Raw genomic sequence first — 26,798 nt, 5'->3', positions numbered from 1 at the left:
ATGAAATATCTTTAGCAAACAGGGTTAAGGAAAATCCCAAAGCCTTTCATTCATATATAAGCAGCAAGAAGGTAACAAGAGAAAGGGTTGGCCCACTCAAAGATAAAGGAGAAAAGCTATGTGTGGAGTCAGAGAAAATGGGTGAGATTCTTAACGAGTACTTTGCATCGGTATTCACCGAGCAGAGGGACATGGCGGATGTTGAAGTTAGGGATAGATCTTAGATTACTCTAGGTAAAATTGGCATAAGGAGGGAGGAAGTGTTGGATATTGTAAAAGGCATTAAGGAGGACAAGTCTCCAGGTCCAGATGAGATCGATCCCAGGTTACTGAGGGAAGAGAGAGAAGAAATAGTTAGGGCTTTAACAGATATATTTACAGCATCCTTGAATACTGAGGAGGTCCCAGAGGACTGGAGAATTGCTAAATGTTGTCCCCTTGTTTAAGAAGGGTAACAGGGATATTCCAGGTAATTATAGACCTATGAGCCTAACGTCAGTGGTAGGGAGGCTAATGGAGAAGATACTAAAGGCTAGGATACATACCCATTTGGAAGAAAATTGGCTAATCAGTAATGGGCAGCATGGTTTTGTGCAGGGAAGTTATGTCTTATGAACCTAATAGAATTCTTTGAAGAGGTGACAAAGTTAATTGATGACGAAAGGGCTGTAGATATCATATACATAGACTTTAGTAAGGCATTTGATAAGGTTCCCCATAGTAGGCTGATGGAGAAGGTGAAGTCACATGAGGTCCAGGGTGTACTAGCTAGGTGGATAGAGAACTGGCTGGGCAACAGGAGACACAGAGGAATAGTGGAAGGGAGCTTCTCAAAATGGAGACCTGTGCCCAGTGGTGTCCCACAGGGATCCGTGCTGGGACAACTGTTGTTTATGGTATATATAAATGATCTGGAGAAAGGTATAGGTGGTCTGATTAGCAAGTTTGCAGATGACACTAAGATTGGTGGAGTAACAGATAGTGAAGAGGACTGTCAGAGAATACAGCAGAATATAGTTGGACAGAGAAATGGCAGATGGAGTTCAATCCGGGCAAATGCAAAGTGATGTATTTTGGAAGATGCAATTCAAGAGCGAACTATATAGTAAATGGAAAAGTCCTGGGGAAAATTGATGTACAGGGAGGTCTGGGTGTTCAGATCCATTATTCTCTGAAGGTAACAACGCAGGTCAATAGAGTGGTCAAGGAGGCACACGGCATGCTTTCCTTCATCGGACGGGGTATTGAGTACAAGAGTTGGCAGGTCATGTGACAGCTGAATAAGACTTTGGTTCGGCCACATTTGGAATACTGCGTACAGTTCTGGTCACCACATTACCAAAAGGATGTGGATGCTTTGGAGAGGGTGGAGAGGAGGTTCACCAGGATGTTGCCTGATATGGAGGGTGCTAGCTATGAAGAGAGGTTGAGTAGATTAGGATTATTTTCATTAGAAAGATGGAGGTTGAGGGGGGACCTGATTGAGGTGTAAACAGGATGGATAGCAAGAAGCTTTTTCCCAGAGTGGGGGACTTAATTACAAAGGGTCATGAGTTCAAAGTAAGAGGGGATATGTTTAGGGTAGATATATGTAGAAAGTTTTTCACGCAGAGGGTGGTAGGTGCATGGAATGCATTGACAGCGAAGGTGGGGGGGGGGGGGGGGAGCAGGCACAGGAATATATGAATGGGCAGGGGGCAAAGGGATATCGATCCTTAGAGAATATGCAGTAGGTTTAGATAGAGGATGTGGATCGGCACAGGGTTGGAGAGCTGAAGGGCCTGCTCAGGTGCTATAATGTTCTTTGAAACCGGAGCAAACCCACGCAGACACAGGGAGAATGTGCAAACTCCACCCCAGATAGTCACCCAAAGCTGGAACTAAACCCAGGTCCCTAGTGCTGTGAGGCAGCAGTGCTAACCAGTGAGCAACTGCACTCTCCTGGTCTTTCCCTTAGTTCCTTGACTAATCAAAAATCTCTCTGTCGCAGTCTTAAACATATGTAAGAACTCTGTTCCCCTACACAATACGGCAAGGAGTTTCAAAGACTTACCATCCTCAGAGAAGAAATTCCTCCTCATCTCAATCTTCAATTGGCATCTCTTTATTCTGAGACAACTCCCTCCGGTCCCAGACTCTCCCATGAGCTAGAAACATCCTCTCAGCATTGACCCTGTCAGGCTGTTATATGTTTCAGTGAGATTACCTCTCATTCTTGGGTAGAATCCCAACCTGTTAAGCCTTTGCTCATTAGGTAATCTCTCCGTCCTGCGGATTGTGCTAATAAGCAGCCTGCAGGTTTCTGCATTATCCAGGTAGTACAATTGTTCACTACATCAGCAAACAATGTGAAAATAATCCAGCTAACTCTTACTGTCAGTCATTGAGCATTGCTGATTAACTTAGCTTTGATATAACTCTTTCATCATCAGTTTATACAAAATACTCTCACATACACTGTCTGTCTCTCACACACACTTCCTCAGAGATACATACAGACTCCTCTCTCTCTTACAAAACTGACACACTTTCTATCTCACACTTGTATGTGCATCCTCTCTCTTCTGCTGTTACACTTTTTCTCTCTCATTCGCACTCTCACACAGATGCACTCTGTCTCTCACACAGTTTGTCACACACTCTCATAGATATTTACAGTAGAACCCTCATAGCCGCTGACTCGGTTTCAGTTATCCGTGGTTTACCGTGGTCCAAAAATATTACATGGAACATTCCAGAAATAATTCTAGGGGACTGCAGGGGAGGTAGGTTTCCTATTTAAATGATAGGGTTCACCATGATCTGTGGCTTCGGGCATCTTGGAATGTATCACTTGCAGATACGGGGGAAGGGAGCACCTGAACACACACTCATGTTCTCTCTCTCTCTCTCTCTCTCTCACACACACTCACATACACCTTTCTCAGACACAGACATACACACACTGTCACTCTTTCTCTCTCACACACACGCATTGAAACATTGAAACATAGAAAATAGGTGTAGGAGTAGGTCATTTGACCCTTCAAGCTTGCATCACCATTCAGTCCAATCATGGCTGATCATGCAATCTCAGTATCTCATTCCCATAGCAGTACACTGACTCCTCCTCATCTTACAAAATAGACTCTCTATCTCACAGACATGTGCACACTCTTTCTCATGCTCTCTTAACACTCTTTCACACACACTCTCTAATAGATACACACACACACGTGCCCTTTCACATATACACACTGTCTCTCACATCTCTCTCCCACATGTTCTCTTGCACACTCTCTCTTGCCCATTCTCTCATACACTTTCTCAGACACATATACATACACACACACTCTCACACACACACACAGATTCGTCTCAAAAAACAGACGCAGTCTCTCTCTATTTCACACATGCATGTGCACACTCTGTCATGCTGTCTTACTCTATCTTTCTCCCTCTCACATACTCTCTTACACACAAACTGTCTCCCAATCTCTCTCTCTCCCTCACGCACACACTCTCTCACCATCGCTCTCTCTCCCACACACTCATTCACTCACACATACACACACTCTCTCTCACACACACACGTTCTCTCACTATCTCTCTCATTCGCACACAAACACATACATGCTGTCTGTCTCGTGATCTCATACACACTATCAGTATCTCTCTCATACACACGTACCTACACGTGCGTACTTTCTCTCTCATGCTGTCTCACATTGAGAGAGAATGTGTCACTTACTCACATACTCTCTCCCACACATAATATGCCCCTCTCTCTCTCACACTCACTCACTCTCTTTCTTGCATACACTTAGCTAGATTTAGAATGAGCACAAAATTGACTCTAGTCCTACCTGTTATCCTTTAATTATTATTTCTTTTTCCTCCTCTCTAGTCCATCTTCGTGGTCTCGTCGGACAGGAAGATGTGTGTAAGTGTGCATGTTTGAAATGAAATGTTGTTCATATTATGTTCATATTGTAACCCTAATATAGTTAGTTATCAGAAACATTTCTTTGGCCAAATTGAACTAATGTATGACAGTCGTTGGCATGCAGTTTCCAGGAATTGGTTCAGAGAGTGATTTGCTTATCTCAAGTGAGCCTTACTCATTTTTTGTTGCAGTGTTGATTGGGTTCTACTCTAGTTTTAATGAGTGTGTACACTGTTACAAAACAGAGAAAGACAGCCTTCCTACCTCTGCATTGGCAAGACAGCAAAACTAAAACCTTCAAAGACCTATAAAATTGCCCTCAATGACTCCTAACCAGGCAAATCCCAGACTCTGCAAATAATCAACTCTAGAAGACTCAGTGAATTATTAATAATATAGTAGCTGAAGCACAGCAAAAGTTAAAGTACAAAATAATCTAATAGATGTATATGATTTAAACTGAATTACCATTATATAATAGGCAGGCAGACAAACTGGAGTGTCGGAGGGTGAGAGGCGACTTGATGGAAGTTTATAAAGTAATGAGGTGTACAGATAAAGTTAATGGTAGTTGATTTCTGCCTAAGATGAGGGATTTCAAATGTAGAGGGCATATTCTTAAACAAGAGCAGAAAGATTCAACAAAGACATGAGGAGCAAATGTTTTACACAGAGGGTGGTTTGCTGGTGGAATGAATTTCCTGAGAAAGTGGTGGATGTGGGTACAATAACAATGTTTAAAAGACATTTGGATAAGTACATGAATAAGAAAGGTTTGGAGGGATATGGGCCAGGCTGGTGGGACTATTTTAGTGTGGGATTATGTGTGGCATGAACCGGTTAGACTGAAGGGTCTGTTTCCATGCTTTATGACTCCATAAGACGATAAGGAAACACCATCTCCAAGTCTATTTTGTCAATCCCCTTTCATATGTACCTTTGTTAGATCTCATTCTCCTAAACTCCAGAGAGTAGAAGTCCAAACTGCTCAGTCTCTCCTTACATCAGGCTTTTATCTGTGGAATCAATCTAGTGAACTTTCTCTGAACTGCCTCTGCTGCAGCTATATCCCTCCTCAAGTAAGGAGACCAAACCTCTTTGCGGTAGTCTGGATGCAGAAACCTTGTACACTGCAACAACACTTCCCAACTTATATTCTCATCTGCATGCATACCTACATGGATTTATCTGGAGGCGATAAAGGCAATGGGCGTGCTGACAATACAAATTTTGCTTTTCGTCTTCAGGGTCATGAAAAGTGATGATTTAATTGATAAATAATTGACTTAATCTCCGGAATCAACTTGTGATCTTCCTCTGAACTACCTTCAATACAGCTACATCCTTCCTCAGGTAAAGGGGACCACAACTGCTCACAGTAGTCCAGATGTGGTCTCAGCAGCACCTTGTACAGCTGCAGTAAGACATCCCTACTTTTCTGCTCCAATCCCATTGAAATAAGAGTCAACATTCATAGTGCCATAGGTCCAACCAGTCCATGCTGACCAGGTGTCGTAAACTGAATATTTTCCTGCACTTGGCCCATATTCCTGAAATACTTTCTGCTCATGTAGCTGTCTGAATGTCTTTTAAAAATTGTAATTGTTCCTGCCTCTACCTCTTCCTCTGGCAGCTCGTTCCATATTTGCACCACCTTCTGAGAAGTTTTTCCCTCAGGTCCCCTTGAAATATTTCCCCTCTCACCTGAAATCTATCCTCTCTAGTTTTGGACTCCCCTACACTAGGGAAAGGGCAATTCACCTTATTTATGCCCCTCGTGATCTTGTAAGCCTCCATAAGGTCACCCCTCAGCCTTTAACATTCCAGGGAAAGGAATCCCAGCCTATCCGGGCTCTCCTTCTAACTCAAACCTTGCAGTTTAGCAATATTCTTGTACACTTTTTTTTCTGTACACTTTATAGTTTAACAACATCCTTCCCAAAGTAGGGCTACCAGAATTGCACGCAGTAGTCTAAAAGTGGCCTCACCAATGTCTTGTACAACTGTAACGTAATGTCTTAACTTCTATCCTCAGTAGTCTGACCAGTTAAGCCAACTTTGCCAAATGCCTTTCTTTAGCCCTTCCTGCTACATGGGTGGCACAGTGGCTCAGCGGTTAGCACTGCAGTTCATAACATCAAGAACCTGGGTTCGATTACCACCTCAGGCAACTGTCTGTGTGGAGTTTGCACATTCTCCCCGTGTCTGCGTGGGTTTCCTCCCACAGTCCAAAGATGTACAGGTTAGGTGAATTGACTGTGCTAAATTACCCGTGGTGTTGGGTGCATTAGTCAGGGGTAAACATAGGGGTGGAGGAATGAGCCTGGGTGGGGGAATTAGTCTGGGTGGGTTGCTCTTCAGAGGGTCAATGTAGACTTGTTGGGCTGAAGGGCCTGTTTCCATACTGTAGGGAATCTAATCTAAGGCATAGATTGCTTCCCCAGTGTTCTTGCTCTCTGTGTTTCTGCACAAGTCCCTCCCTCCCCCAAGTCCCGTTGTGTTGCAGCTTTCTGCACTGTTTCTCCATTTAAATAGTCTTCTGATCTTTTGTTCTTAAATGGACTGCTTCACATTTTCCCTCATTAGAATTTGCTAACTTTCGTATTGAAGGTCATTGTTAACATCTTAATTCCAGGCTATCTTTGAATTCAAATCCCGGTATCTGCCATGGTCAGATTCCAGCCTGTGTCACAGAACATAGAACATAGAAAGATACAGCGCAGTACAGGCCTTTCGGCCCTCGATGTTGCACCGATCCAAGCCCACCTAACTTACACTAGCCCACTATCCTCCATATGCCTATCCAATGCCCGTTTAAATGCAATAATGAGGGAGAGTCCACCACTGTTACTGGCAGGGCATTCCATGAACTCACGACTCGCTGAGTAAAGAATCTACCCCTAACATCTGTCCTATACCTACCTCCCCTTAATTTAAAGCTATGCCCCCTCGTAATAGCTGACTCCATACGTGGAAAAAGGTTCTCATGGTCAACCCTATCTAAACCCCTGATCATCCTGTACACCTCTGTCAAGTCACCCCTAAACCTTCTTTTCTCCAATGAAAACAGCCCCAATTGCCTCAGCCTTTCCTCATACGATCGTCCTACCATCGTCACCCCTAAACCTTCTTTTCTCCAAGTGTCCTGAAAAGTTACATGGGTCTCTGGGGTTAATTTTCAAAAGGTTTGAATGCCCCTGTGTATAATCGTTGTTGTGAATTGCTGTGCCATTTCCTGACATCTCTTTCTATTGCAGACAGACCCTCGCCACCGACTATTCATAAATTCCCAGCACCACAGTCCAGTTCAGATGGTCAAGTTATTGCCATTACTTGCCAAGGTGATATTCGCTCCAGTGAGGACACTTACTATCTGTACAACAGTCAGCATCAAAATTACACACAGTTTCTTCACCTAACTAGAGACGAGAAGACAGCGACGTTTACAATCAAGTTGGGAATTCACTCCTTTGGAAATTACAGCTGCAATTATAAAACAAAGGTTTTCGGAAATTGGGTGTATTCCCCATTTAGTAAACATGTTTCCATTACTCAGGAAGATGAGTGGCGATACAAAGCAGAACAAGGTGAGATGTTTTTCCACTGTAATACCTGACCTTTCTGTCGATGAACAAATGATAAATATAAATCCATTTTTAAATCTAAGAATATTCCCACATTATTCTTACAGAAGAGGCCTTGTGTCCCATCATGCCTGGACTGTCAAAAATAAATTAAATCCATACTCGTCCCACTTGCCAACATTAGGGTCATAGCCTTGGATGTCATGACATTCTCATGAATGTTCGATCAGCAAGGATTCATTCATGAGACATGGGCATCTCTGGCTGGGTCGGTGACAGTGCCTCTGTTAGCCCCCTGAGGAGACGGTTGTGAGCTATCTTGTTGTATTGCTGTGGTCAGTCCATGTGCCATCCAGTTTCCTTCCTTTTCAGTCTCCCTTTGGGACAGATAAAGTTTCCAATATAAAACGCAAAACAGCAGGATGCTGAAGATCTGAAACAGAAGTGTAGTTTAATTCAGATAAATGCTACATTATGGGAAAGCAAATCTCATCAGGACTTACACACTCTAATGGTAAGGTCTTGGGGAGTGTTGCTGAACAAAGAGACCTTGGAGTGCAGGTTCATAGCTCCTTGAAAGTGGAGTCGCAGGTAGATAGGATAGTGAAGGCAGCGTTTGGTATGCTTTCCTTTATTGGTCAGAGTATTGTGTACAGGAATTGGGAGGTCATGTTGCGGCTATAAAGGTCATTGGTTAGGCCACTGTTGGAATATTGCATGCAATTCTGGTCTCCTTCCTATTGGAAAGATGTTGTGAAACTTGAAAGGGTTCAGAAAAGATTTACAAGGATGTTGCCAGGGTTGGAGGAACACCAACTAGCCACGAAACGACATGACCAGCTATCCTTAGTAGCCACACATGCAGATGACAAGCAACATGAATTCGACTGGGACAACACTACTATTATAAGGCAAGCCAAACAGAGGCATGGCACTCATCCACAGATTCAATCAATAAGCACATCGACCTGGACCCAATATACCGGCCACTGCAGCGGACAGCTGGAACTGATAACTGGAAGTGGCAGATTCAAACCACTACAAATGCCGGAGGAAAGATCAGAGAAGCGCTTCACAGGATGCTCCCAAGCACTGAGGATGTCACCTAGACAGGGGACAAAACGTCTGCAACACAAATTCCCAGCTCGGCGAACAGAACCGCAACAACAAGCACCCGAGCTACAAATCTTCTCCCAAACTTCGGAGGATTTGAGCTATAAGGAGAGGCTGAACAGACTGGGGCTGTTTGCCCTGGAGCATCAGAGGCTGAGGGGTGACCTTATAGAGGTTTACAAAATTACGAGGGGCATGGATAGGATAAGTAGACAAAGTCTTTTCCCCAGGGTGGGGGAGTCCAGAACTAGAGGGCATGGGTTTAGGATGAGAGGGGAAAGATATAAAAGAGACCTAAGGGGCAACTTTTTCACGCAGAGGGTGCTACGTGTATGGAATAAGCTGCCAGAGGAAGTGGTGGAGACTGGTACAATTGCAACATTTAAGAGGCATTTCGATGGGTATATGAATAGGAAGGGTTTGGAGGGAAATGGGCCGGGTGCTGGCAGGTGGGACTAGATTGGGTTGGGATATCTGGTTGGCACGGACGGATTGGACCGAAGGGTCTGTTTCCGTGCTGTACACCTCTATGACTCGATGACTCTAAGTAAAAGTACTGGAGAAGCTCAGCAGTTCCGGCAGGGTCTGTGGAGACAGAGAGAGAGAGAGAAAGAGAGAAGAAAACAGAGTTAATATTATACATTATAACCACAGGATGTACTGTACAGGAGAAACTCAGCAGGTCTGGCACCATCTGTGGAGAGAGACAATGTAGTGATTGGAACAAAGGTCCAGTGGATCTCATTGACTGTGAGATCCTTGATTGGGATTGTTCAGCTTGGTCAATCAGGGAGCTCTGGCTGACACAGATTGACAGGAGATTCAGAGAATCCCATCATTCTCGGGTCTGGCTCTGAGCTAGCTGGTCAGAGCCCATGCATTGTACATGTGTGAATAAACAGCGAGTTGGTGACAGGATACCAGACTCTGTGCAGTTATATCAGCATCATCAAGAGAAACAGTCGACTCCTGAAGAAAATTCGCTCTCAGCCATTGTCTTTGAGTTATGCTAAGCATTTCTGGGAAGTTTGATTTGGGAAGTTTGATTTGTTCAATCCTGCTGTCAAAGACACAGTCCAGTACGTGCTAAAAATGCAAAATTTACTTTCCAGACAAATGACATTGGGGCAGATGAAAAGAAATGAGTAATCTTTCTGACTGCTTGCAGACCTGCAGCAATTTCAGTTATCAGGAGCCCATCTTTTCCGGAGGTATCAAATACTAACAAGAATTGATGACTTCAGTTCAAGAATCTCAAGCCTCCAAAATGGAGATGCTATCAGTTTTATTTGGCTATTTGAAAATAGGATGAATCCTTTTTGGGATTTTTGACAAGGTTAAGACAACTGGCAGAGGCCTGTGATTTTGGGTTAACCCTGAATTGGATGCTGAGAGGCTGTTTGGTATTTGGGATTAATGATGTAACCATGCAAAATATGCTGACTAGCTGAAGCCCAACTGGACTTCAAATGGCGCTGCAACTGGCTTTGTCAGTAGAAAATGTGGCAGGTGAACAATGTGAGCTACAGGGCATCCCAATGGAGGTTGACACACTCATCGATCTAACTGAGCTTGGGGAGCACCACTTACTCGAGGCAATTGCAGAGCCTTACAGAGGGCATACCCTGAGTAGAGGGGCCTCAGCCAGCCAACAACAAAACCCAAAAACAAAGCCAAGCGTTAGCCAAATGTTCTTCTGGCTCTGAGCTAGCAGGCCCTTGCCTGCTGCGCTTTTCCAGCACCACACGGTTCAACATTATAGTTGCCGCCATTATGCAGACTCGAGACAGCGAAACAGTTGTAGGAGGTCTGACCTCAGTGGGAGAACTCATAGGTCAGTATCCAGGAGAATCCATTCCTGGAAAGTGCATCGACACGTGGTTGGGAATAATTAAATTGCCTAGTGACATCAAAATCGGAACCGATTAAAATTAATGTTAATGTTTCGGGTTCAGTGACCCTTCCTCAGAGTGAATCACTATACCCGAAACTTATGCTCTGATTTCTCTCCACAGACACTGCCAGACCTGCTGAGCTTTTCCAGCATTTTCTATTTCTGTTTCTCATTTCCAGAATCAGTATTTTGCTTTCTAATTAAAATTAGCGGCTGGTTAAATGGTCACTTAGTTCTCATGCAGGTCATTGCTGGTGCAGCTGTATCTGTGGTTGTGGAACCAATCTTTAACAAGATTAGCTCTGAACTCCAACCTTTACATGTGCACAAACCCTCGGCCCAGCTGAGAATGTATCCCTGGGAATCGTTACTGGTGAAGAGTACGCCTTTGGTTCTAGTCACCCATGAGAACCAGTTGGTGCAAATACTGATTGTTGTAAGAGGTTCAGGCCCAAGCTTGATTGGACAGAATTGGTTGAGAAAGATACAACTTCCTTGGCTCAAAATTACCTGAGTGAAGTTCTCATTAAATACCCAGAAAGGTTTGTAGCAATATACAAGATTGCCATTTGGGATATCATCAGCCAGTGTCTTTTTCCAATGGGTGATGGAGAACATTTTACAAAGGGTGCCTTTGATCTGGATGACATGCTAATAACCAGGAAAACCAATCAACAGCACTTGGAGAAATTAGACATAGTGCTTAAATGTTTCTGCCAGGCAGGCGTACACATTAAAATGGTAAAAAATGTGATCCAGGACCCCGACTTGAGAAGACTTTTAATTTTTTTCTTTTAAAATACTTGTACAATGAAAGGAGAGTGATCAGTTCTCCAATTTCAGGGTTTGGATTGGTTTGGTTTTAGCAAACAGACTGTTTGCGGCTGCTGTTCAAGTTTTTTAACTGCTGGAGACCCTGAGAACATATCCATGCTGATCCTCTCCCTCTCTGACATCGTTCCTGTAAGAACCTGTGTTTGAGTTTATGTTATTTTGCCAAGCCAAGGACGAGGAAAGAAGGAGGTGAGAGCTTTGAGTCCTGGGCCTACTTTTGGAGCTGCAGCCTGGCCCTCACCCAGATCAAGGGAGTGTTGCTGCTGACCTGGGGCCCACTCCCACTGCTGATCTCTGGGACCCCGCCCAGACCTGCCTCAGCTGTTATTGCTTGGGGCCTGCCTCACTGCTGCTGCCTGGGACTTGCCTCGGGGCCCTTCCCAGGACCTCCACCACTGCAGCTGCTGCTAGAGGCCCACCTCCACTGCTGGTGCCTGGGACTCAATTTTGGGGCTGCCTGGGACTTGCCTTGGGGACCCTCCCCAACAGGTCTGCCCCCACTGCTGCGACCAAGGGCCTGCCTAGGACTTGCCTGAGGCCTGCCTCCAACTGTGAGGCCTGCCTCCACCACCGCTGCCTGGGACTCGCCTTGGGCCCCTCCCCACAACCTCCACCACTGCTGCGACCTGAGGCCCACCTCCACTGCTGTTGCCTGGGACTTGTCTGGGGGACCCTTCCCAACAGGTCTGCCCCCACCTCTGCGACCAAGGGCCTGCTTGGGACTCACTTGAGGCCTGCCTCCACTGCTGTTGTTGACTGAGGCCTGCCTCCACCACCGTTGCCTGGGACTTGCCTTGGACCCCTCCCCACAACCTCCACCACTGCTGCCCGGGGCTAAATTTTGGGGCTGCCTTGGGGAACCTCCCCAACAGGTCTGCCCCCACTGCTGCGACCAAGGGCCTACCGGGGACTTGCCTGAGGCCTGCCTCCACTGCTGCTGCTGCCTGGGGACCCAGCCCGTGGAAGACAGCGAAGCATGGCAAGCCAAAAGGTCGCAGGGCCCTGTTGCACCTACGCTGTGGTAGCCGCTGCCTTAGGCTTGGCTGGTCCAACCCCGGCTGCAACCACGACCCCCTTCAGGCACCTGACCAAATGTCTGGGGGTAAAGGCCTATCCCCATCCCAACACGACCATCGAGGCCTGCAGTAAAGCCATGGCTAGTGTGGTCGGCCCACTGGCCATTGTCGCTGCGGCCCGCATGTATGGGAAGGCCGTATTCTTCCTGAAGACCGAGCAGGCGGTCCACCTGGCCGTGGAGAGGGGGCTCACTGTGGGCGGGACACATCTGCCCGTTGACCCTCTGGAGGTTACAGCCCAGAGAGTCGTGATCTCCAAAGTCCCGCCCTTCATTGCCAGTGAGCTCCTTCTCCCCCACCTCACCACCTTGGGGGAGATCCGGTCAGGTGTCCAACCGCTCCTGCTCGGTCTTAAGGACCCCACCCTCTGCCACCTATACTCCTTCCGATGCCAGGTGTTCATTTGCCTGGCCTGGGAGGAGGTCACCGAGGGCTCTTTCACCCTCCTCCACGAGGGCGCGGCCTATCGCCTCTTCTGGATGGCGGACGGCGGACGGCTTACGGTGCCACCTGTGCCGCGAGGTGGGGCACATTAGAAAAAACTGCCCCACCCAGAAGGCTGCCCAGCTCACACCAACGGCTGAGGGTGGTGCCGCTGCACTCACTCGCCCTCCCCCGAAGTCAACACCACAAGCCCTGGCACTGGGGGCTAAGCCAGAGGCTCACAATGCCTCAGCCTCTGGCAGGGAGGGGGGGTGAGCATCTGACCGGTCAGAAGGCGCCCCGGAAGAAGCAATACATCAGGCCTGCCCACGGGGAGACTACCCTATCCCCTTCCCCTACTCCTCTGGCCCCTGGGGAGGACTTTAATAACTACATGGGTCGTGGTGCAGGTTTTTTAGATTAGACTAGACTTACAGTGTGGAAACAGGCCCTTCGGCCCAACAAGTCCACACCGACCCGCCGAAGCGCAACCCACCCATACCCCTACATTTACCCCTTACCTAACACTACGGGCAATTTAGCTTGGCCAATTCACCTGACCTGCACATCTTTTGTGACTGTGGGAGGAAACCGGAGCACCCGGAGGAAACCCACGCAGACACGGGGAGAACGTGATGATGGTGATGATGGTGAATCCTCTGCTGGGTCGTGGAGGGGAGGAAGGTGTTATCCTCACTCCTCCCTCCCAGACTGTTTATCCGGGGGCCTTGGGCCTGGGGGAGGACCATTTCCCCGAGGAGCCGGGCGTCCTGGGGCCCCGAGCCTCTGCCGCCCGACGACCTGAACTCGGGGCGTTCCGGGAAGGGGTCTGCCGAGGAGGGTACCACCGGTGACCCTGGGGGTGGGGTCGCTGGAGGTTTGAGGCCTGTTGGCGGTGCCGGACTAGCCCCCATTCTCTCAGTGGGGGAGGGGTAGATGACCGAGGGCGACCTCCTGGAGGAGGGTTCGGGATCGGTGGAGGACACTGGGAACGACGCGGAGTCCATCTCCAGTGACATTTTTGAGTCCCAGGTACCCCCCCCACCCACTGATCTCCCCCTCATCCCCCTCAAGGAACTCTGGGAGTTTGCCGAGGAAACTCAGAGTCGCCGGGATAGAGCCCAACCGCTGGAGCTCCTTCGGATGAGTTTACTGGTCAGCCCACGCTGCATGCCAGGTGCCCGGGCTCGACGCGAACGAGTGAAAGCGCGTCAGGAACTTCTTGGGGGCACTCCGGGTGACGGCGAGGGACTTCTGTTCCCCTCTCTCGTCCTCCTAAACGGGAGGTACGTGGTGTGCTTCCTGCAAGAAATCCACACTACCCTGGGAGATGATGCCACCTGGCTCCTGGAGTGGCGAGGGGGATCTACATGAGTCACCTCACCCGCAGATCTGGCGGGGTGGCTATCCTGTTGGCCCCTCATTTTCAGCCGGAGATCTTGGGGGTCAGGGAGCCAGTGCCAGGCCGTTTTCTTCACCTGACGGTTCGGTTGGGGGGCGCGGTGCTTCACTTGGTGAACGTCTACGCTCCCCTGGCCGGGCCGAGGCAAGCGAGCTTCTTCGAAGAGGTGTCCGCTCATCTCGCTTCCATCGACGAGAACCAGTGCGTCATCCTCGGGGGAGATTTTAACTGCGTCCTCGAGGACAGGGACCACGGCAGTGCCCGCACGAGTTCGACGTCGGGGAGGAGGTTGGGGAACTTGGTCAAGTCCTTCGACCTGGTGGACATCTGGCGGAATCTCCATCCTGACTCCATCGCCTTCACCTTTGTGAGGCCTGGGGTCGGAGCGTCCAGAATCGACCGCCTGTACGTTTCGCGGGCGTACGCCTCCTGCTTTCCGAAGGCCTCCACGTGGCAGGTGTCGTGCACGGACCATCACCTGGTGTGGGTGGAACTCCTTCCATTCGGCGCCAGGTTGGGCTCCGCGTACTGGCACTTTAACAAACTGCTGCTGGAGGACGAGCGGTTCCGGGACTCGTTTCGTCGTTTCTGGGCCGGCTGGAGAAGGAAGCGGGGAAGCTTCCCCTCCCTGAGGCTATGGTGGGACGTGGGCAAGGCTCACGTCCGTGCCTTCTGTCAGGAGTACGCGAGGGGGTCGACAAAGAGGCGGAAATCCAGGATCGGGGAGTTGGAGAGGGAGATGCTCGACCTGGAGTCACGCCTCGGTCAGCCCGACGTAGACCCGGCCCTGCGCGGGGTGTACGAACTGCTGGAGGATACATGACAACGTCCACCTGGTCCGGGACCTGATTCATTTCTGTCGACGGGCTGGTCTGCGCTCCGGAAGCTGCAGCTCGTCGGGGCTCGGGGCATGTACGTGAGGTCGCGGCTCCAGCTCCTCCAGGACCTGGACCGCGGCTCCCCCTTCTTCTACTCGCTGGAAAAAAGGCGTGGCACCTGTCAGCAGCTCCTTGTGCTGCTGGCCGACGACGGGTCCCTCGTCTCGGATCCGGAGGGTATCAGGGCCCACGTCCGATCCTATTACATGGCCCTGTTCTCTCCGGATCCGTCCAGCGAGGTGCTCGCAGAGTTCTGTGGGAGGACCTGCCGCAGCTTGGCCCGGAGGACGCCGGAAGGCTCGACGCTCCCGTCACTTTAGAGGAGCTGACCGGCGCCCTCGACCGGCTCTCGAGGGGCAAACCCCGGGGCTGGACGGGCTGACTGTGGAGTTCTTCAGAGCGTTCTGGGACGTCCTGGGGAGCGACTATGTACAGGTCCTGGGGGAGTGTCTAAATGCCGGAGAGCTGCCCCTTTCTTGGTGCAGGGCGGTCATCGTCCCACTGCCAAAGAAGGGGGACCTTCGTTCGTTGAAGAACTGGCGTCCGGTCTCCCTCCTCAGCACGGACTACAAAATCTTCGCCAGGGTGTTGTCTTCTCGCCTGGCTTCCGTGCTGGCCCACATGATTCACCCGGACCAGTCCTACACGGTCCCGGGCCGGAGGATACATGACAACGTCCAGGACCTGATCCGTTTCTGTCGACGGGCTGGTCTGCCGAGCGCCTTCCTGTCTCTCGACCAGGAGAAGGCGTTCGACAGGGTCGATCACGCGTGCCTGCTCGGGACTCTGCGGGCATTCGGGTTCGGGACGCAGTTCGTCGCCCGGATCCGACTTTTGTACGCCGCCGCAGAGTGTCTGGTTAAAGTTAACGGGTCCCTGACGGCGCCCCTTCGCTTCGGGAGAGGAGTGCGTCAAGGCTGCCCCCTGTCCGGCCAGCTGTATTCCCTGTGCGTGGAGCCTTTCCTGCGCCTCTTGCGGAGGAGGTTGTCGGGGCTGGTTCTGCGCGGCGCGGGCACGGGGGTGGTCCTTTCGGCCTACGCCGACGACGTGCTCCTCACTTTCACCGACCCGGCTGACCTGGGGAGGATGCGCGAGTGCCAGGCCGTGTACTCGGCAGCGTCTTCCACTAGGATCAACTGGGCCAAATGTTCCGGGCTACTGGTGGGTCCGTGGCGGGTGGACTCCCTGCCGTGGGAGTTACTGGGGTTCAGCTGGAGTACCACCCATCTCCTCTACCTGGGGGTCTACCTCAGCCCGACCGAGGAATCCTGGCCGGCCAACTGGCAGGAGCTGGAGGCCAAAGTCTCAGCTCGCCTAGGCCACTGGACAGGACTGCTCCGAGTGCTATCTTACAGGAGCCGAGTGCTGGTCATAAACCAGCTGGTGGCCGCCATGCTGTGGTGCCGGCTGGTCACTTTGGTCCTTCCTCCTGGCTTTGTCGCTGACATCCAGAGAACGTTGGTCGACTTCTTCTGGGACAAAAAGATGCACTGGGTCGCTGCGCAGGTTCTGAGTCTCCCTATTGAGGAGGGTGGTCAGTTGCTGGTGTGCGTCCGCACCCAGGTCGCGACGTTCCGCCTTCAGACCTTGCAGCGATACCTTTACGTCGAGCCTCCTCCCAGGTGGTGCGCCCTGGCGACGTATTTTTTCCGCCAGGTGCGTAACCTCAACTACGACACGCAGCTCCTGTTCGTCGACCGTGACAGTTTGGAGGTCGCCCTCAAGGTGCTGCCTGTCTTTTACCAGGACCTGATCACTGTCTGGAACATGGTCGAATCGCGTCGCGCCTACCCTCCGGCAGGAGTAGCGGCTGTCGTCAGGGAGCTGTTGCTCAGGAATCCGCACCTCCGTGCTCGCGGGTTCGAGTGGCTGTTGTGGGGGAGGGCCGTGGCGGGGAGGGCCGTGGCGGCGAGGGCGACCAGGGTCGGGGACGTGCTGGGTGCCGGGGGCCTGGGCTGGACGCTGCCGCAGGTCATAGCCCAACTGCTTGTTCTGTGGTGTTGTGGAGTCCGTGGACCATGTGTACATTGGGAGTGGGCATTTGCACTCCCTTTTTGAATTTCTTTAAAACCTCCTCCTCTGCTTTTGGTTGCAGTTCAGTCCCACGCTCCTGATCTTCGGGCACCCGGTGCGGAGGAGGGAGGGCAGGTCTGAAGACCTCCTCGTGGGTCTGCTCCTGGGCCTGGCCAAACTGGCCATAAACAGGTCCAGGCAGCGGGCCGTGGAGGGGGTCGTTAGGGCCGACTGCCTGCCCCTCTTCTGTGGTTACGTTAGGGCCCGGGTGTCCTTGGAGAAGGAGCACGCGGTCTCCACTGACATCCTGGAGTTGTTCAGGGAGAGGTGGGCGCCGCAGGGAGTGGAGTGCATTATTTCCCCCTCCAACTCTATTTTGATTTAACCCTCCCCTTCACTGTTTGATCACACAGCATTGCCCTTTGATGTGAAGGGCACTGCCTGTCCCTGGCCACTCGGATGTTTCCTTTCTTCCTGGTGGTGGAAATCGAATAAAGATTTGTGCACCTTGTGGGGGGAGAAAACATAAGCAGGAGATGAGTGTTAGGGGTTCTATTCACTCTGAGAGAGCTGGATCGGTGTCTGGGACTCTACACGTGTTACTAAAAGGGGAACTTGGTAAGAAAAAAAAATAAGCAGGAGATTGATCAGCGTGAGTGAAGGACTCGGCTCTTTTTCTCCTCCAAAAAAGACAAGGAAAAAAAACAAGCAGGTGATTCAGTCTCCTCATTCCTCTGCAATTATTTCAGAGAAACAGAGGTAACATTACAGGTTATGAGCACAAAGTGCTGGAGAAACTCAGCAGGTCTGACAGTATCTGAGGAGAAAGTGAAAGAAAATGGTTTAACACTACAGGATATAAACAAAGAATGCTGGAGAAACTCTGCAGGTCTGGCAGTATCTGTGGAGGGAGAGCACAAGAATTGTCAATTGTGTCCGATAGACCTGCTGAGTTTCTCCATCACTTTCTGTGCTTGCAATCTGCAATATTAACTCGGCTTCGCTTTCTCTCCACAGAAGTTGCCAGATCTGCTGGGTTTCTCTAGCTAGTTTTGTTCTGTGTTTCTGGACAAAACATTTACCAGACATTCTGATGGAGCTCTGTGAATGATTAGATATGAGTGGGATGGAACACTTATAGATTTGAATTTGGAGTATAGTCTGAAAATGAAGGTCAGATTGTTCAGGACAGAGGTTAGGAAGCACTTCTACACACACAAGATGGCCGAGGTTTGGAACTCTTATTCACAAATGGCAGTGGATCAGTGGTAAATTTTAAATCTGGGAGAGCCAAAGTTTTGTGATAGAGGTATTAAGGGGATAAGGGTCAAAGACAGGTATACGGAGCCAAGCCATAGATCAGCCACGATCCTATTGAATGGTGGAACATGTTCAAGGTGTTCCATGGCCTACTCCCATTCCTGTGTGGTCATTAGGCCACAAAATATCAGTGCTATTGCATCCAAGGGAACATCGTGCCAAATGTTTGTTCTAAATAATCAATGGAAGATGCTGCTCTGAGTTTAATTTTATAATGAGAATGAGCAAGTCCCTTTGTGGCAGATAATTTCTGATCATTGATGTTTTTTTTTGGAACTTCTCACTGTACAGATGCTCAAAGGAACTTATGCCAACGTGTTGATGTGATAAGTGGTGTTTTTCTTATCATTTTAATCATCGTGACGCTAATATTTTTCTTCATTGTCAACAAAGGTAAGTGAAGCTTGTGCAAGGCCTTGCAACTTTGGGAGGGGGAACGGCCTAGTTAATCCAGAGGTCCAGGTAATGTTCTGAGGACCCGAGTTCAAATCCCACCACAGTAAATGGTGGAATTTGAAATCAGTAGAAATCTGGAATTATAGACTGAGGACTGCAAATCCATTGCCGATTGCCAGAAAAATACATTTGGTTCACTAATGGCATTCAGAGAAGGATACTGCCATCCTTGTGTGTCTGGCCTATGTGTGACGCCAAACCCATAGCATGTTGTTGACTATTAACTGACCTCTGTGCAATAAATGTTGGCCTGGCCAGCTATGCCCCCGCCAAATGAATGAAGCAATAAAACAAAATCATGTAAGGACTAATATGGGCAGAAAGCTCACATGAACGTAGCAACCATGGGGATCTGCAGCACAGAAAAGAGGCCATTCAGCTCATCAAGACTGTGCTGATCAGAAACAAACCACACTTCTAACCCCATTTACCCAACTTCACAGCCCGAGAGCCTGGGCACTGCAAGTGCCTATCAATGTGATGAGGGTTTCTGCCTGTTCAACCATTACAGGCTGTGTTCCAGATTCACCACCACTCTCTGGGCGAATTTCCTTTTCCTCACATTCCCTCACAACCTTGTGCCCCTTATGTTAAATCAACTCATTCCCCGCCGCCCACCTCCTCCCAACCCCATCCCTATCATTGATCTCGCCAATGAGGATACTTGCCTTCATTAGCTGAGGCTAGAGTTTTAGAGCAAGTACATGATGTTGGGACTCAATAACATGTCGGTCAGGCCTTACATAGCGAGAGCATTGTGTGCAGACCTGGATTTTGCATTCTAGAAGGGATGTGATAGGACTGGAAGAAGGTGCAGAGGGAGAGTTACCTGGTTGTTTCCTTGAGGCTGGAGAATTTCAGTGATAGACAAAGATTGGGTAGACTGCGATTGATTTCCATAGTGCAGGGAAGATTGGGAGGAGGAAAAAACAGATGTCTAAAGCAATGGGGGTGGCATAGATAGCCCAGACACTATTGATAAGGTCCAACATGGGTAGATCACATGGAATCCAGGGCGAGCTAGCAAATTGGATACACAATCTGCTTGATGGTAGGAAGCAGAGGGTAATAGTGGAAGGATGCTTGTTGGACTGGAGGCCCGTGACAAGTGGAGTGCCTTAGGCATCGGTGCTGGGCTCTTTGCTGTTCATTATCCATATCAATGATTGGATGAAAAGGTATAAGGCATGATTACTCAGTTTAAAGACAATGCTAAAATAGGCGGTATTGTGGACAGTGAGGAAGGTCATCAGAAATTGCAGCAGGACCTTGATCAGCTGGGGAAGTGGGCCGAGAAATGGCAAATGGAGTTTAATACAGATAGGTGTGAGATCTTGCATTTTGGAAAGTCAAATCAAGGTAGAAGTTTCAGGGTGAATGATAGGGCCTTAAGGAGTGCAGTGGATCAAAGGGACCTTGGAGTTCAGGTTTGCGTTTCTCTGAAAGTGGAGTCCCAGGTAGACAGGGCAGTGAAGAAGGCTTTTGGCACACTGGCCTTCATCAGTCAGGGCACTGAGAATGGAAGTTGAGAAGTTATTTTGCAGCTGTACAGGATGCTGGTGAGGCCGCAGTTGGGGATTGCGTGCAGTTGTGATCACCTTGTTAGAGGAAGGATGTTATTAAACTGGGAAAATTACAGAAGACATTTGCAAGGACATTACCATGACTCAATAATCTGAGTTATAGGAGAGGTTGGACAAGCTAGGATTTTTTTCTCTAGAGCATAGGGGATTGAGGGGGTCCTCAGAGGTTTATAAGATCATGAGGCATGGATAGGGTGAATGAACTCAGTCTTTTTCCCAGGGTTGGGGAATCGAGGACTGGAGGGCATCAGTTTAAGGGTAGTGGGCAAAGAATAAAATGGAACCTGAGGGGCAACATTTTTACAGAGAGGGTGGTACACATATGGAATGAGCTGCCAGCAGGAGTGGTTGAGGCGGGTACACTAACAACATTTAAAAGGCATTTGGACAAACATATGGATAGGAAAGGATTAGCAGGATATGGGCAAGTGCAGGGAAATGGGGTTAGCGTGGATGAACATTTTGGTTAGCATGGACCAGATTGGGCCGAAGGGCCTGTCTCCATGCTGTAGGACCCTCTGACTCTGATATGATTTATGAAACTATCTCTTCTCTTCAGCAGCGCAAAGCAAAAGACATGCTATCAAGAGGTAGGAAAATTACTTCATTTGTTAACTGGGATATTCAAATTGTGGAAAGTATATAGTGCTAAAATAAATCACTTCAATACCCACTTTCTTACATGTGCGGGCAATTGATAAGCTTCAACGTTGGTCAAACCTCATAGCAAGATTGTATCTTTGTCTATTTTTACAGAAAAAGCATCACAGCCAATGGAATTCCATCTTTTGATAAACAAGATGCAACATGTAAGTGTCATTTTTCGATATTTGAGAATGGTTTTAAGGAAGGGGACAAGGAAAACTGATACGTATTCATGTAAAGTACAGAAAGTGCTGGAGAAACTCAGCAGGTCTGGCAGCATCTGTAGGGAGAATTCTGAAAAAGGGTCACAGCTCAAAATGTTAACTGTTTTTCTCTCCACCAATGCTGCCAGACCTGCTGAGCTTCTGTTTGTGTGTGCTTCAATTCTCCACTATCTGCAGATCTTTCGTTTTGTCCTTGCATGTATTCACTTGCTTAAACAATAATTGAGGAAAGTATTTGGTGACCTTTACAAACATGTGTTCCCGTTGAAAGTTGAATGGCTGACTGTTTCAGCCAGAGCATCATTACTGAAGTAAAATGATTCAAGCCATGATAGGCATAAAATTGCACAATGTATTTTCAAGGTTTAATTGGACAGGAATAGTAAGTCATATGCAGTTATATTTGTTAGTCTATGAGTAACAGCTCCAACGTTCAATTGAAATCCTGCAATGGATGGATGCATGGATCCCATGCAATGGATACAATACAGTGTCACTTGTATCCTCTCAAGCGTAATGCTGTGGTTATAAATGTGAGGGATGCACATGGCAGATCACTTAAGGCAAGTCCACCAGTCTCTTAAGTGATCAGGACAGGTGGATAAAGTGGTTATGGGGATACTTACCTTTATTAGCCATGAGTTTTAAGAGCAGGGAGGTGATAGTGGAACCATATAAACATTGGTTAGGCCACACAGTGAGAGTATTGTATGCACTTCTGGAATCTACATTCTAGGAGTGATGTGATGGCACTAGGAGAGGGTGCAGAGGGAGATTTACCAGGATGTTGCCTTGGGGCTGGAGAGTTTTGGTAAGGGGGAGAGAGATTGGACAGTTGTTTCCCTTAGAGCAGAGGAGTTTGAGAGAGGGACAGGACATAATTGAGATACTGCATATAAAACAATATGGGGCACAGACAGGGTAAGTGGGAAGAAACTTTAATCCCTCCATTAAGAGTGAAGTGACCAGGGTGTGGACATGGATTGATGGTAAGGGACAGAAGGTTGAGGGGATGAGGAAACATTTCTTTTCACTCCGAGGATGTTTGAGAATCTGGACTCACCGCCTGTAAGGTGGGAGAGACATAAACCCTTGTCATATTGAAGAAGGGTTCAGATGTGCACTTGTGACGCTGAGGCGAGAGACCAAGTACTGGGTAAATGGGATGAGAGAATTGTGAGGATGGTTCTTTTTGACCAGCATGGACTCAATGGGTCGAAGGGCTTTTGTTGAAGGTGTTGTGGGCTTCTCCAACTGCAAAACTCTAACCTATCACCAATATGGAAACAGCATCTGCTCTGCCATTGATTTTTCTGAAGGGGTTGGGGAAATTCTACATTCTTTGCAGAGCCTTCAATGCAAGTGTGGAATTTGTCAGGATTTAAATAAGGTCATGCTCAGACCAACTGATTTCCAATCATTGGAAAAAAGTCAACTCTTTTTTGAAAAGTCATGCTGTTGTTAATATAAATCAAATTGATATCCTTTATTTAGTGGGTGGCACGGTGGCACAGTGGTTAGCACTGCTGCCTCACAGCGCCTGAGACCCGGGTTCAATTCCCGCCTCAGGCGACTGACTGTGTGGAGTTTGCACGTTCTCCCCGTGTCTGCGTGGGTTTCCTCCGGGTGCTCTGGTTTCCTCCCACAGTCCAAAGATGTGCGGGTCAGGTGAATTGGCCATGCTAAATTGCCCGTAGTGTTAGGTAAGGGGTGAATGTAGGGGTATGGGTGGGTTGCGCTTCGGCGGGTCGGTGTGGACTTGTTGGGCCGAAGGGCCTGTTTCCACACTGTAAGTAATCTAATCTAATCTTTATTTCTTTCTAATATCTTGCGCAAGATTTCAGTGTGATCCACAGCAACATGGGCGACCTCTGGGTAATTAGCGATGGTCAATAAGTGTCCAATTTTTATTCTGATTGCGAGGATTATGATTTGCTAAGCAGTCAAAATGTTGCCCTGTCCCTGAATAAAGATGAAAGTGCATTTTGGGGCGATACCAGAACTGATTTTGTTTTTTTTTACAGATGTAAACGTCACTTTCCAAGCAGAATGAATGGTAAGTGTTTAGTTTTTACAAAACTAAGCAAAGTTGAATTGGCTTCTCTCCAAAGAGAGAATGCACCTTAAAGAAAGGCAAAGACAAGAGGGGTGTGAAAAGAACAAAGACGCAGGGAGATGAGGGGAGGGAGATGGTGAGAGAGGCAAGGAGACAGGGAAGGGAGTGAGACTGAGAAGGATGCAGAAAGGGAGGAAGGAGAGAGAGAGAAAGAGAACAGGGCATCGGAGAGAGGGAGACACTGTGAAAGAGGGAAACAGACGGGCCAGTGGAGGTAAAGACAGTAAGAGGAAGATGGAGAGTGAGGTGTGGGGCAAGGAGGCAGGAAGAGAGAAGGAGACAGACAGACAGATGAAAGAGGGAAATGGGAGGGAGTTGGGAGTGCACAGGAGATTAAGCTCTGTCTTTCTAATGAAAACAATCCTATTCTATTCAACCTCTCTTCATAACTAGCACCCTCCATACCAGGCAACATCCTGGTGAACCTCCTCTGCACCCTCTCCAAAGCATCCGCATCCTTTTGGTAATGTGGCAACCAGAATTGTATGCAATATTCCAAATGTGGCTGAACCAAAGTCTTGTACAACTGTCACATGACCTGCCAACTCATGTACTCAATATCCCGTTGATCCCGTATGCCTTCTTGACCTGCGTTGCCACCTTCAGGGATCAATGGACCTGAACACCCAGATCTCTACACATCAATTCTCCCCAGGACTTTTCCATTTTCTGTATATTTCGCTCTTGAATTTGATCTTCCAAAATGCATCACCTCACATTTGTCTGGATTGAACTCCATCTGCCATTTCTCATCCCAACTCTCCAATCTATCTATATTCTGCTGTATTCTCTGACAGTCCCCTTCATTATCTGCTACTCCACCAATCTTAGTGTCATCTGCAAACTTGCTAATCAGACCACCGATTCCTTCCTCCAAATCACTTGTGTGGTTTATGTATATCACAAACAGTGGGGAGAATGCACCAACTCCATGCAGACAGAACCCCCTGAAGGTCCCTGGTGTTGAGAGAGCAGAGCTAACCACTGAGCCACTTGAACACAAGCTTCAAAGGTTAGCTCAGATGGGTGGGCAGCTAGTTTACAATTTAAGTGATGCATAGGTTCAATTCCTGAAGGTTACAATTAAAGACCTTCCTTCTCAAACTCTCCTCATGCCTGCGTTGTGACCCTGAGACTAAGCCACCTACCAGTTGTCTCATGAAAATGAGTGAGCACTCCTGTGGGGCCATGTGTACTTTCGTGTGCTATCCCTTTAGTGAGCTCTTTAAAATTTGAGAGTAAATGATATTTCTTGCCTACTTTGCTCATGCATTGTCAAATTTCTTTCAGCAGTGCTGTCGAGTGCAGGTTGCCAGTATAAAAACAGTGTATTCACCTGAGGATGACTGACCAAATATGGATTAAAAGAAATAACGTGTGAAATTCAGGCCACACAAGTATCATTACCAATAAGTAAGAATCTAACCATTGTCCCTTGATAGTAAATGGTGTCACCATCACGGAATCTCCCTCACCATGAAGGTTACCATTGAGAAATGCAACTGGTCTCTCCCCATGAACAGAGTGGCTACAATAGCAGGTCATACTGCAGCAAGTAACTCACCTCGTGACTCCCACAGCCTGCCCACCATCTACAAGGCACAAGTCAGGAGCATGATGGAATACTGCTGCAAATGTGTTGCTGGTCAAAGCACAGCAGGCTAGGCAGCATCTCAGGAATAGAGAATTCGACGTTTCGAGCATAAGCCCTTATGCTCGAAACGTCGAATTCTCTATTCCTGAGATGCTGCCTGGCCTGCTGTGCTTTGACCAGCAACACATTTGCAGCTGTCATCTCCAGCATCTGCAGACCTCATTTTTTGCATGATGGAATACTCCCCACTTACCTGCATGGGTGCAGCTCCAACAACACTCAAGAAGCTTGACTGCGTCCAAGACAAAGCATTCTGTTTGATTGGCACCACACCCACAAACATCAATGCCATCCACAACCAATACTGAGTAGCAGCATCTACAAAATGCAGAAACATCAGATGCAAAAATTCATCAAAGATCCTCAGACAGCATCTTCCAAACCCCCAATCAGGTCCATCTCAAAGGACGAGGGCAGCAGATTCATGGGAATACCAATACCCTCAAGTCCTCCTCTGAGCCACCATTCTAACTTGGTAATATATTGGCCATTCCTTCAGTGTTGCTGGGTCAAAATCCTGGAATTCCCTCCCACAGGGCATTGTGGGTCTACCCACAGCATGTGGACTATAACAGTTCACGATGGCAGCTCACCACCACCTTCAGTGGCAATTAAGGAAAGGCCCTTAATGCTTGGCCCAGCCAGCCACACTCACGTCCAGCATATGAACGAAAAGAAAAAACAGGCTATCCAGCTCCTCAAGCCTATTCCACCATTCAATGAGATCCTGACTGATGTATGGCCTAACTTCACATACCTGTATATGGCTCCTATCTTTGCTTAACAAAAAAAGTGTCAATCTTGGATTTAAACATAACAAATCATCCAGCATCCACTGTCACTTTTGCGAGAGAGTTCCAAGCCTCCACAACAATTTATGGGTAGAAATGCTTCCTGATATATTTCCGAAATGAGTTCAAAAAGTGTGATGCTGGAAAAGCACAGCAGGTCAGGCAGCATCGGAGGATCAGGAGAGTCAACATTTCGAGCATAAGCTCAGCATCAGGAATCAGAACACTGCCCCATACTCGTGGCTGAACACTTCAACTAAACCCCCCCCCTTCTTCCCCACTCAACCAAGGACATGCAGGTCCTGGGCCGCCTCCATTGCCAAACCCTTACCACCCACATCCTGGAGGAAGAACACTTCATCTTCCACCTCAGGACTTTCCAACCCCAGGGCATCAATGTGGATTTCACCAGTTTCCTCATTTCCTGTGCCCTCACCCTATCTCAGATCCAACCTTCCAACTCAGCACTGCCCTCATGACCTGTCCCACTTGTCCATCTTCCATCCCACCTATCCGCTCCACGCTCCTCTCTGGCCTATCACCTTTACCGACCCCCCCCCCCCCCCCCCCCCCCCCCCCGCCCCCATCCACCTGTCACATTCTCAGCTACCTTCACCAACCCCTCAGCACACAGCCTGAAACATCAATTTTCCTGCTCCTCGGATGCTGCCTGACCTGCGCTTTTCCAGCACCACACTCTTGACTCTATCTCCAGCATCTGCAGTTCTTACTTTCTCCTAATTCTAGAATTCTCCAACCAGTGGAAGTAGCTTATCTTTATTTACCTTTTCTTTTCTTGTTAATATCTTGAAGACTTCGATCAGGTCACCCCTTCACTTTCTAAATTCTCAAAGAGAAGAAAAAAAA

The 26,798-nt window shown here is 48.4% G+C and overlaps 1 protein-coding gene across 4 annotated transcripts in view; it reads left to right on the top strand.

Annotated features, from left to right (window-relative positions):
• Positions 1-25,128, top strand: part of LOC132820657 (uncharacterized) — a 34,331-nt gene extending 9,203 nt beyond the window's left edge. Inside the window, exons 2-8 of one of the 4 annotated variants that reach the window (XM_060832871.1) lie at positions 3,887-3,922; positions 7,183-7,512; positions 18,754-18,855; positions 21,064-21,091; positions 21,258-21,310; positions 23,395-23,426; positions 24,777-25,128. In XM_060832871.1, the coding sequence (XP_060688854.1) occupies positions 3,887-3,922; positions 7,183-7,512; positions 18,754-18,855; positions 21,064-21,091; positions 21,258-21,310; positions 23,395-23,423 (578 nt within the window). In that variant the 3' untranslated portion in view covers positions 23,424-23,426; positions 24,777-25,128. Of the gene's footprint in view, positions 1-3,886; positions 3,923-7,182; positions 7,513-18,753; positions 18,856-21,060; positions 21,092-21,257; positions 21,311-23,394; positions 23,427-24,776 lie in introns of all 4 variants that reach the window. The other 3 variants (XM_060832870.1, XM_060832869.1, XM_060832872.1) reach the window with 3 other exon arrangements.
• Positions 25,129-26,798: the final 1,670 nt, after the last annotated feature.

Source organism: Hemiscyllium ocellatum, chromosome 12 (genome assembly GCF_020745735.1).
Source record: "Hemiscyllium ocellatum isolate sHemOce1 chromosome 12, sHemOce1.pat.X.cur, whole genome shotgun sequence".
Classification (NCBI taxonomy): domain Eukaryota; kingdom Metazoa; phylum Chordata; class Chondrichthyes; order Orectolobiformes; family Hemiscylliidae; genus Hemiscyllium; species Hemiscyllium ocellatum.
The sequence above is the reverse complement of the archived record's forward strand: the minus strand, read 5'-3'. Positions and strand labels throughout refer to the sequence as shown.